Consider the following 12,338-nt stretch of genomic DNA (forward strand, 5'->3'; position numbering starts at 1 on the left):
ATTGAATATGTGCTCGTGTATTCTTAATTAAGATTAAAAAAAATATAAAAAATGTAAGTAAATTTTTACGAAAATAAATATATACATAGTATGTATGTAAGAAAGTAAATTTAATAAAATTCGGGTTCGTTTTTGGGTTCGTATTACCAATTGTTTTGACTTATCATCTCATCTTTCAATAATGGGCTGGATCACAAAAAAAAAAAAAAAATCCAAAATAATTACGCTTCGAGTTTTTAAAGAACACCAATCCAACGAATGTTTGTTCAAAAATAGTCCTGCGTCTATACATACGAGTATCTATGTAAGTGTGGATTGCCTTTATCAAATTTTAGTCTACATGCATTCGGTCTTGCGCCCTAACGATGTAATTTTTGTAACGGGCCCCATTTTATTCTGACCACCATTTTGTTTCTTTTTATTGTATCGTATGCCTTATCTCTAATGATTTTTCCATTGTTGTCTTTTGTTTCTACTGAAATAGCATCTATCAACACATTCTCCATTCTGTCTAATCATCGCTTATTCGTCGTCTTCTTCGTGTATAGCTTGGTACATTTTCTTCTTTATCATTTTCTGGTCGTTTTTTAATTTCATCATTCTCAGATATCTCACTTTCTTTATCTGCAGTATTTTCCTCCTCCTCCTCTTCCTCCTCCTCTTCCTCTTCCTCTTCATCCTCGTTCTTATTCTCCTCTTCATCAGCCACTTCAACTTTGTTGTTCTTTTCCAACTCTTCCGTGCTAACTTCAGGGTCGTCATCTCCCACGTCATCTTTAGCTTGATCAATTTGCTCTTCGTTATCCGCTTCAGCTTCAGGTTCAGAGGCCTCAGCGCCCGTGCCGGGTTCGGTTTCCTGTTCATATTCGCGCGCCGTACGTTCTACAAATATACGATTTATTACAACCTTGCGAATATGTTGGGCAGGCACATCGATTAGAAAAGCCAGTGCTAGCCCACTGATCAGAATTACTGCGACCTCATTAAAATTAACCTGTAAAATTTTTATGTTAAACGTCTTTTCGTAATTTAATGAAGGCTCCTGAACTTACCAAGTCACCTAGATGATATTTGTGTGGCTCACTTACACCAGCAGTGTTGTACAATACCACCACGTAAGTCATCAACTGTATGGGGAACGTTATGCGTGAAAGGAAGAGCACAGGTCTCATTGTGGTAAGAAGATGCAGCACGGACTTTTCACCCCTTGGAAACATAAAAATACACCAAGCTACAGATAAGCTGAGTATTAGCGGACACCAAGCGGCATAAGATGCCGCATCGCCAGCTGTATAAACGAAATCGGTGCGCATGCTCGCCGAGGGTGACCAGAAGCACCAGAATAATCCCAATGAGGCGCACAACCAGCCAACGGGTATGAGTTCGCTGGCGATCTCCAGCACACCGGCTTGAGAGCGATGTAGCAGACCAGTGCCGATACCAAAAAGGTAGGGGGTTGCGCGACTTATCGGTGAAGAGACGAGCAAATTGGCCGTGCGGTAGAATTTGCTGACGCTGTGAAATGAAAAAATCAGAGGCATACTATTTGTGAAAAAATTTCATGTCCAGGAGAACTCACTTCATGCCATGGAACAAGGTCGTCGATAGGTATTCGCGTTGTGTGCGAGAGTAACGCGCTGCCACAGACATCGCATGCAGAGCACCATAGATGAAGAATGCAGCATCTGCATCGGTGTAGTAGAGCCACACGATCAACGGTCCCAGTATATAGAGCTGCACTTCAAGAGCCAATTGTATGGACATAGGCGAACACTACAAACATTAGACAAGTGTGTGTGTGTGTTTTTTTATAATACACCAGACCCTATGGAATTGGGGAATACATTTTTACTCACAGTCTCCTCAAATTCAATTGCATTCTGAACGCTAAAAAAGTTTCGCCACAACTGTTGCTCGCACAAACGCGTATTTTGGCCGATCAAATTCGTCCAGAGCGGTCCGGAGCCAAGCAGTGGAAGAATATATGTTTGGAACAACAACACCGCATATAAAGTAGGTAGGTATCTAAGAATACGGCGAAGAGATCGAGGATGCGTTGTTAATTGGACGGACCAAGCTAGGGGTAATCTAAAAGTGCCTGCGTACCTTGTTATCTTTAATGCCATGCGCTTTAACAGCTGAATATGCGATTTTTGCTCCATTTCTTCAGCCAGTTGATAAGCAATCAAGAAGCCGCTTACCATCAAAAGCATATCCATGTAAACCATTGGTGTGCGGAACAGGATGCTCTGTGGTTTTTCCAACGCCCGAACCATAATATCCCGATTGATGATGGGAAGATGTCCAATCATAATGTATTTGAGGCTGACATAGAGGGCGAATGTGGCGCCCAGTTTGAGCACATTGAAGATCGGGAATTGCGTTTCCGAAGAGTCGCTGCCAAGCAATACAGAAACTGTGCGTTGTGGTGAGAAAGTACTGACGGTGTCCCGAAGCATGGCAATGAGAGACTGAAATACTGTATATGTATGGGTAAATACGTAAGGCAATGCTATAAATATATGTATAAAACGTAAACTAACCACTATAGGATGGTTCAGGCTTCCCGTCTCCACTATCAGTTTCCAGTGTTGTTTCCCTAGCTATGCCATCTTCCGCTGCGTTCTCGATTTCCGTTGAATCAGTAATCGTCTCAACTGTACTTTCGTTTCCTTCGCTTTCACCGTTTGAGTCTGTTTTAGTCTTCTTGAATTTACTAAGTACCCAGACTTTTATTTTCGACTGGTATTTATTGAGCAATGAACCAACGCATAGTACCACAAGTCCACCAATACTGAATCTACATATGATGTGTGTATGAAAGAGAAACTTTATTAAGATCTTTAAGGTCCACTTATAAACGTGAAAACTGTTCCATACATTGTCAGGGCGAAATTGCGATCCTTTTTAATGAGTTTCATGAGCTTAACATTTGATCGGGTGTAGCAATCATTGTCATCGACTTCCACATGAAATTCTATACCTGTCGCATTGTAAGCACGCAGATTCGATTCGACCATTTGTTGTACTACCTCACTGCTGCAGAGATTTGGTATGCAAACGCCCCAGTTGGCGATGTCGTAGCGCGGAGCGAAATGACTGGGCTGGTTGGAAACAAATGATCAAAATATTTCAATTAAGTTTTAAAAAGAATTTCCTTTTTGGTTGTTGTTGTTTAAAAAGAACTTCGTGGAGAGCCTTCTTCGACATTTGTTGAATTGTAGGATTTTGAAATGCAATAACGGTTCTAGTCCTAATACAAAGTTTTGTTAAGCTAACTTTACTCTTGAAGAATACTTGGGGGTTACAGACTATATTGTCGAACATAAATACATAAGTAGGTATAAAGACGAAATGAGAAATTTGACGATGGGTCTAAAACAGTGTTCGGTATTGAAATAGAAGATTTGCGCTCAAAAGTAAACCGTTCTTACTTGTTTCTTCACCTTCTCCCTCACTAACAAAAGACGGACAAGCTAGCATTAAACGATGTCTTATGGTCTTATTCACAAGGTCCACACATACAAACATTAAACAAAAAAAACCTATGGATCAAACAGTCTACAGAGAGGACTTGAGCGGCATACACCCAGAGACTGTCACCACCTTTTGAACTTTCATCCCGTGAATACTGTCATCGCAGTTCTATCGCCAGCTAAAGGAAGAGTTTCAGTTGCCTCTTGCGACTCCACAGAAACGTTCTTTTAATGTAGCGGGCGAAAATCTTCTCTCTGACATACCTAGCAGATGTCCAGCTTTAAAGGCACCCCGTTAAACCCAACTGGAAGTTAACCACTGTCGGGGTTTCCCCTAAACTAGGAAGGTCTCCGGAGACGTCCACGAAATACCAAAAACCATTATGCTATTTGATGTCGAGTTTGCAAGAAGAGGAAAACGCTTGGATAATATGGCCTCTAATACTATATGCACCTTACGGACCAAAAGATCAGCCCAGTGCTGTCCCGTGGAATAGTCCATGGCTATATGAAAATTTATCGAAGATCTTAGATAACCCGCTGTGGCTGAGTGGCTAGAGGTGCATACTACTCCGTAGTACCAGGATTAGATCGCTAGTAGGCGCAACATCTAAATTAGAAAACGTTTTTCTAACAGCGGTCGCCTCAGCAGGCCTTGGAAAACCTTTTCATAAAAACCATTTGCTGTTCGGAGGTGGCGTAAAACTTAGGTTAAAGGTTAGTGTAGTTTTTCGATATTATATAATTTCCTCAAATGTTAAATACCACCACTCATACAGTTGTGTGTATATAAAATATTTGCTCACATTTCCAAAATGACTTCTCCAGAGTGCGCGCCCCTGCGCATAATGTAAAGGTGCCCTCAGCTCCTTTGTTGAAGTTTGCATTTCAATGTGTGCCAGACAATATTTCCCGCGAATGCGAACCGGAATTTCCGGTGTTACCTTCACCCTAGCTTTCACCTGCATGCATTGATCGAAGTCTCCGAATTGGTTGATATTGCCACGCAACAAACCTGCACTAATTTTTCCCGTGGCGTCCAACACTAGAAATTTAAGAATAAATAATTTAAGATCTAAATAAATGGCATAAATGTGTTTGGGTTCACGCACTCTGTAGCGTCCAAAACTTATTGCCACGCAGCTGTCGATGAAATATCTGCAATTGTTGTCTGCATTCGGTGTTGGTAACATGGTCTGGATTCACCACAAAGCTAGGTAGTGTATGTAATATGCTTTCGAAATTTTCCTGAGACATTGTGGTGGTCGCCTCATCTGAATTGCCGTTCTGCGGGGAAGCGGGTTCTTTAGTTTGACGGCGTATTGGCTTTGCCGTCTTGCTAATGGGAAAGAAACTGTTGAATGGCCAACGATTGAGGTAGGAGTGCCAAGACTCAGTATCATCCGGTTCAATGGCTTCCTGTCGCTCAGTGCGTTCATTTCGCTCACTCAACCATTTCAACCAGTCAATAATGCCGTTTGATGGTACTTTCTTCTCAGCAGACCTATCTTCTTCACTCGTCGACCTCGGCTGCGGATCGGCATCGCCTCGGTCACCACTTCCACCACCAAAGAGATTTCCAAATAATGAGCCAAAGAACGTTTTCGACTCTTCGCTTTGGTTGCTTTCATCGTCTGCTATTTTGTTCTGTTTCTTAGTAGTTGAACGTTTTTTCTCATTCATCGGCGTGGAGGTGGTGGTAGCGCGTCGCTCTTTGTGAGCCACGCGTGCACGTTTGAACGGCAGCTCTTCCGACTCTGCCGCTTCTTCGATAGCGTCCATTTGTCGGCTAGCGTCATCGTCTGGTTTTCTGTCACCGTTGTGAACATCATCGTTTTTGTCATCTCCATCATTTTCGCTGTCGTCGTCGTCGTCGTCATTTTTCTCCTCCTCATCGCCAATGTATACGCGTTCTATTTTATGAAATTTGAATTTCTTCTCGAATGGGCGCTTTGTTGCTATTGGTTTGATGGCATCGGCGACGTGCCCAACACCAACACCACCCTTAGCCGCCCCATTGAATTGTAAAAACTCATAGGTGGTATGCGGGAAGACGAAGAATACCAAAAGAGCACAAAGCAATAGCTTTTTTAAATTGAACATTGCTGTGTTGAAAGGTGGCCCTACTGGACTACGAGCAATATCTCGGCGGCGATCAGTCATATTAGTTTAATATGTATCACTTAATGGTACATTTAACTCAAAACATTTGCCAAATTTGCTGCGCTTATCATTTATATGTATCTAGGTAGGTATGTACTTGCAAGTGTAAATTTAAATGAATGCATGTGGTACACATGAGTATGTATGCATGTATGTGCGTAAGTGTAGAATAAAATTCCAAAGGTTCGTTGCGCTCCAATTATGTACTGAAATCACCAACTTAAAAGTTCGTAAAAAGCACTGTTGCGATTTCAAATCAAAATCCTTGTACTTTGCCACTTAAAATTAGCCAAAAACCGTTTTTATTACAGCCCAGGAACAAAGGCAGTTTATTTATGTTATTTCATTTGCTGACAAAATTTTCTAAAAATATGCACAAACACTGTCAGTTTATATAGTAAAGGCCTCGACGTCGGTATCGGCGCGCCCACTTTTGCTGATGACTACGAAGCGTTCGATTCGAAATCTCAAAAGAGACTGAACACCACCACAGCACTCAGCGTGAAAAACGCATTTTTGAAATTTACTTATATGTATGTTTAACTCGCTGGTTTTTGGGCTTCAGAGCGAACGCCTAATTTATTTATGCGCTAATAATTTGTTTACAATTGGGCTGAGCAGAAGGTGTACACGTGTACCGCCACAAAAGAGAACATTTCTTATTTATTTTCGTAGATAAAGAGAAATGAATTTAAGAGGGAAAGCTCTTTGCTTCCTGTTGCTTTTTTATAACGAATTTTCTTTATGCACAGGAAGGAAGTAGGAAGCTGATATGTATGTAGTGTTGCTGCTGCCTTAAACAAAATCGAAAGACTAATACGACGAACTTGATGCCACTAAAAGCTAATAACGTTAATTTTTTTCATTAGAAATTCTACTACAGAATTTATTAGGAAGATTCTGCTAAACGAGACAACGAGGCTTAGGAAATCTGATGTAAAAATTTGCTTCCTACATTTAAGGACCACTTTAATGTACATATGTATCTATTCCCGTCAATTAAAGTAGCGAATTAAAATAATGAATTTAGAAGGTTTGACTTTGAATTAAAAAATATTAAGTTTCCCTTTATATTTTTATGAGGTTTCTATTAAGATGACATCTTGAACTACACTTATGGCTAGTAAATGGTTAAAATATTATTTTGGAACCCTATGAAATATCGCTTTAAAGGGAAAATGACCTAACATCACTTAGGTTACTTTATATGACGGGCACACATACATACATATGCATATTGTTTTGTAGAATAAATTAAAGTCTACCGCATTTTACTCGAATCTAGCGCATCTTTTTCTCAATTCTACCGCATATAAAATAGATTAAGTTTGCACACTGGTGGTCGTCAATCATCATGTGTTGAGTTTCACATCGACAAGTCCAAGCCGCTAAGATTTAAGCAGGGTGTACATCAACGCGGCGTACTCTCCTCGACACTGGCTTGTGAGCTCCGCTGATGATTGTACGATCATGGCAGCGGGCGAAATATCCACAGCCTATGCGGGAAAATCAGTGACTACCTCACCGATATTTTCAGTTTCTTCACGGCCAGAAACCTCGACATCTATGCACTAAAATCCACTCCCACACTTTTCATTCCTGCTGACGAGTCACAAATTTTAACGTCAAGATGGGTTTCCACTCACCGTGCCGCATAGTGTTTGCATTATATGGAGGCTGGTGGAAATGAAAACTAAGTCATAAATACAAAATTTGACAGCATTTACTCACCCCGCTCTCTTACTAGGAAATGTATGTGCATTAAAGTGGTCCAAAAATGTATGTAAAAAAAATAAGGTCGGATTTTTAATGCCGGCACCCCCTAGGATTGTTCTATATCGAAAAAAGCTCTCAAAGTTTTCCATGTATTTTATATGGGGGAAAAACAATTTTTCGTAGAAATAGTGTAGAATTCTTGAAAATCAACAGTTTTCGATCGGAAAACTTTTCTTATCTTCAGGAGATTCCCAGTAATAATACGCAATTGTCTCTTTAACCATTTTTTCATAGTAACTATATTTTATAGGGCCTCCAAAACCCCTAGAAAATGCAATGGAAAAATCTTTAATCATAAAAAATGGTTAAATAAACAATTGGATATTAATACTGGAAGTCTCCTGAAGAGAACCACAGTTTTCCGATTGAAAAATATTGATTTTTAAGAGTTTTATACCATTTCTACGAAAAATGGTTTTTTCACCATATAAAATACATGGAAAACTTTGAGCGCTTTGAGCACCCCCTAAATATTTTTTGATTTAAAAATAAAAAAATAGGGGTATCTTTTTTTCGATATAGAACAATCCTAGGGGGTGCCGGAATTAAAATTCCAACTTAATTTTTTTGGACCACTCTAATGTGCATATGTATATGCCTAAAGATTATGAGCAAAAAAATGTGAGTACCGGTTCTTCAGGTTTTGAAATTAGACGCCTGTTTTAGAGAATTTCATGTAGTTTCACGAACATATAATTGGATCCTTTCGCGCGACTTCTGCGTATATATGAATATACATATCTAGTTTTTGATTTCTGATTTTTCGCTTCTCAGCTTCTTTTGCGAAATATATCGAGCAATGGAAAAATCACCCGAAAAAATTGGAGAGCTGAAAATATTTACACTTATGTGAGTAATTCTTAAGTATATCCTTTGTATTATATTTCTAAAAGTGCACTCAGAAAAAAAATTCATTGATTCTAGGAAAAAAGTATATTATTCTAAGGAAATATTACCTTGAAATGGCTCCAATGACATGGCTGCCTTAATTTGAGTAAACGATTTGACTCAGTTTAAGGAAAACACAATTCCTTAGTTTTTAGGAAAAATTTACTTGCCATTTCATCCCTCGTGAAAGGAATAGGTGGCAATGGCGACAACAAGTCTGGGTGCTAGCAAGATGCAGTTCGAGTCCCAGAGCAGGAATTATTTTTTTATTTTTTTTATTGTAAAATTTTTAAATTGTATTTAAAAAAAAAATTATCTAATTTATTTTTTATGTTATTTGAGTATATATAGGTTTTTCCGTATATGAAATTAATTTTACAATTTGTAATTTATATTTAAATTGAAATAATTGACTTACCTTATTCTAACCACCTCTAACCGGATTCGAACCTGCGATCTCAGAATCTAAAGCAGTAGTCTCAACCGACGCCACAGCCGACATTTGACAGGAAAGCAATTACTTTGTCTTAACAGCACTGAAAAAATTCAAAATTATTTAAGAGGTTATGACTTATATTGATGAAATTATTACTTGAGTAAATTTACTTCCTCAAATTAATGATGCCCTATTTTTAAATTAAGAAAAAATTTCTGAAATTGAATAAATTTTTCGTAATATTAAGGAAAAAACAGTAACTCGAAAATGAGGATTCTGTTTTCTTGATTTAAGGAAATGCTTTTTTCTGAGTGTACCCATACTGTAAAATTTCATTTATTTTGTCCAATTTAATTGACTTCGAAAATATTTTTACTGTAAGCCTTCAAAAAACTTACAACAACAACAAACTCTAGTTTGACAGCCCACATCGCAATATTTCCTTTATTTTATCAATTTAACTGAGTTAAAAATTTTAAATAGGTGGCAACCCTCCAAATTTTTGTAATATAAATCCTGGTGTCTTCAATGGTTATCTTTCTAAAACTTCTTTAATCTAATACCCACATTGCTATATTTTATTAATTTTATCAATTTAATTAAGTTTAAAATTTTCAGCAGGCGGCAACCCTCCAAATTTCTGTACCATAAATCCTGGTATTATACCGAACAATAAAAAAAAAAAATATTCAAATCGGTTCTTAAATATAGGAAGCAAATTTTTGCATAACATTTCCTAAGCCTCAACCCCTACGTCGATGCTACTATGGTCGAAGATATTATATATAAATTTTGCTCCCGATTGAAGTCGTGTTAAGGCGTGTCGCACAGGGGTCAAAGTTCAGACTAACCTATGAAGACGTCTTAACCGACTCCAATCAGTACCAAAATTTATAAATGATATCTTCGACTTTAGTAGTATCGATTTTGCGCATTAAATGAAAAAAAATGTATTTTTAAATTTTTGATATCTTCGACTGCGGTAGTATCGGTTTTTGAGTATTACAATTAAAAAACATTAAATTTAATTTTTTGAGTCTCTATAGAGGAATCTGTACTCATCCCCCTGTGCCTTACCCATCCTCCAATCGGGATCCAAATTTATATGTGACCGTGGTATTACGAAATGAGGGGGTGAGACTGAAAAAAAATCGTTAATTTGATGTTAAGGACCACCCTTATATACATAGATATAGATAGAATATGTCCAATGTGTGGTTTCCATTTTAAACTTTGATTACAAGAAAAATTCCACATTTTACATTCGTGAATGAACTTTAAGTTTCTCAATTACTTTTACAATTCCTTTGAGTAATTGAAAAAAAAACTAAAGTACTCTTGCAATTCCAGGTAATGGAATTGGAAGAAAATATATTACATTTTCAATTTCGTTCAAAGGAATTGGGGGGAAAAAATTACATTACTAGCACGTAATTTATTCCGACATTTACATTTGAAACTACCTCTAAGGAATTGAAAAAGTAATCAATTCCTTTGCTGTGGACTGAAGGAATTGATTCCTAATTACAATTCCTTGTAATTTGTAATTAGCAGCAATTTAATTCCTAAAGAAATCATTATGACCCAGCTCTGCATATATCTACATATATCGCTCATTTCCTTCAATAGTGTCATAACCCAAAAAAAAAAAAACTCGAAAAAACGGCTTTAAAGTTTTGAAATTACATATCGTTAGTCTGGTATGAAAAGGGCGTATTGCACATTGTCGCTGAAATGCGAAAAAAACACAACTAACTAATTTTTTATTGCATAATCATTCAAAAAGTGAAATTCGGATTTTTAGTTAGTTATGGCTTTTTGTATTTTAGAGATGAATGGGTTACTCCCTTTCCCTACTATACTAACGATATACTCCCATAGTAAAAATGAATGCATCTTTTGTTCTAATGTGCTACTGGTAATCGAAATTTTTTCACAACATAGAATAAGGAGCGGAAATTTTGCGTACTTAACTCAATATTTGTAATTTTTCGATTGCGACACTATTGAAGGAAATACGCGATATGTATATATTCAGTGTTTGCTGAGGCGACCGATTATTCTACTTTTTTTTTTAAAGCTGGCCCGAAAAATGGAAAGTTGGAAATAAACACCCTGACTCCCGATTTTCGATTAAAAAAACTTAGACCGGTAATTTTTGCAATATTATCTAACATTACCTTTAATTTAGAAGAGAGGAAAAGGAAACAAATTAGTAGCATTTTTAATGGAGAATAAAAGAAATTAGATATCAACATTTGAATGGTTATGAACTTTGACCTTGAAAATTTAAAATTAAAGATTTCATAATTTGTATTGATATTTTAAAACTCTACCCGGGATTTGAAATATTCAAATATTTTGTGTATCAATGGCTAGCCATGCTTTGCAACACCCGTTTTCTGATGAACACTCTTCATCCTCAACTCAACATAGTCCATAGCAATCAATGCTGGGCACTTTATGATTACGAATTATTATAACTAAAAATTGAGTTAAAGTCGAAGTATTAATATAAATCAAAATCAAACTTTATTGAAAGTACTGCGACCACGAGTCTGTGTAGAATATTACAACTCCAAACAAAGTCGCGAATCAATAACTTAAAACCATTTTGGTATATAAAAATTAATATTTGCTCTTAGCAAAACTAATTTTTCGATTACTGTAATCGTTATCACGAAATGCACGATTGCGAATACTTTAATTGTAATCCTAAAAGTTAACGATTCGTCTACTGTTATAGCAATCCTTTTTTTTTTCATGAATACTATTACTGTAATTGTAATCTTAAATAATCAAAATATAACCCTTATCATAAAGTGCCCAGCTCCGATCCATAGCCTGCAAGCCTGTTAGCTCAGCGAACTATGGGCAACGTGAAAGCGGTACTCTGCGGCCATTCCACAACCCGCTAGAAATCTGCAAATTTACTTTTACATTCTCTGCTACTGGATATACAGCCAGCAAATACATATCGTGTAAGAACACCTTAAGCAAAAATCTGATGATCTATCTATCTAATGATCGGAGCGAAACCAAATTAGTTCGAGGTAAAAAAATAATTATCGAAATCGGTTAACGTCGTCTAAAGTTATGCGGTAACATACATAAAAAAATATTCCGACAAATTAATAACTTCCTCTTTTTTTTGAGAAGTGAGAAGCCGGTTATTAATAAAAATTAAAATTCCAATGTTTGCTTCATTCCAAATAAAAAAAATAAATAAATTTATTAAAATTCATTACAAAAAAATTTCTGGACAAAGCACAGAATGATCTAACCGAAAAATCAAACGGAACCTTAAATTTAAAGTATTAATAAAGTAAGTAAATTTTAAATTTAAACGCTGCTTAACACATAAAAACTTTTTCATTCGTGAAATCTTAAAAGAGTCAATCAATGATAAACCAAACAGATACGATCAAAAAATCAGAAAACCAACAGATTCAAAAACACCAGAATCGCTTAGGTAAATAACTAAATACATTGAATACAACTTAAAACAAATGCATACGAAATCCAATAATGAAAAAAGAGGGGTGCTAAATAATAATAAACATTAAACATTAAAAAAATAAGATTAAAACTAAAAACAG

The 12,338-nt window shown here is 36.7% G+C and overlaps 1 protein-coding gene across 1 annotated transcript; it reads right to left on the reverse strand.

Moving 5' to 3' along the window:
- Positions 1-283: 283 nt before the first annotated feature.
- Positions 284-5,639, reverse strand: LOC108376289 (uncharacterized). Its single transcript, XM_017632487.1, has 9 exons — positions 4,589-5,639; positions 4,283-4,521; positions 2,881-3,104; positions 2,544-2,800; positions 2,107-2,479; positions 1,857-2,025; positions 1,580-1,773; positions 1,053-1,515; positions 284-994 (listed from the first exon to the last, which is right to left on the reverse strand). Exons 1-9 carry the CDS (start codon positions 5,637-5,639, stop codon positions 512-514), a joined length of 3,453 nt encoding a protein of 1,150 aa, XP_017487976.1. The 3' UTR covers positions 284-511.
- Between the last annotated feature and the right edge of the window lie 6,699 nt (positions 5,640-12,338).

The sequence above is a fragment of the Rhagoletis zephyria genome, unplaced genomic scaffold, assembly GCF_001687245.7.
Source record: "Rhagoletis zephyria isolate East Lansing unplaced genomic scaffold, Rhagoletis_zephyria_1.1 Rzeph_scaffold_10202, whole genome shotgun sequence".
In the NCBI taxonomy this organism is placed as follows: Eukaryota; Metazoa; Arthropoda; class Insecta; order Diptera; family Tephritidae; genus Rhagoletis; species Rhagoletis zephyria.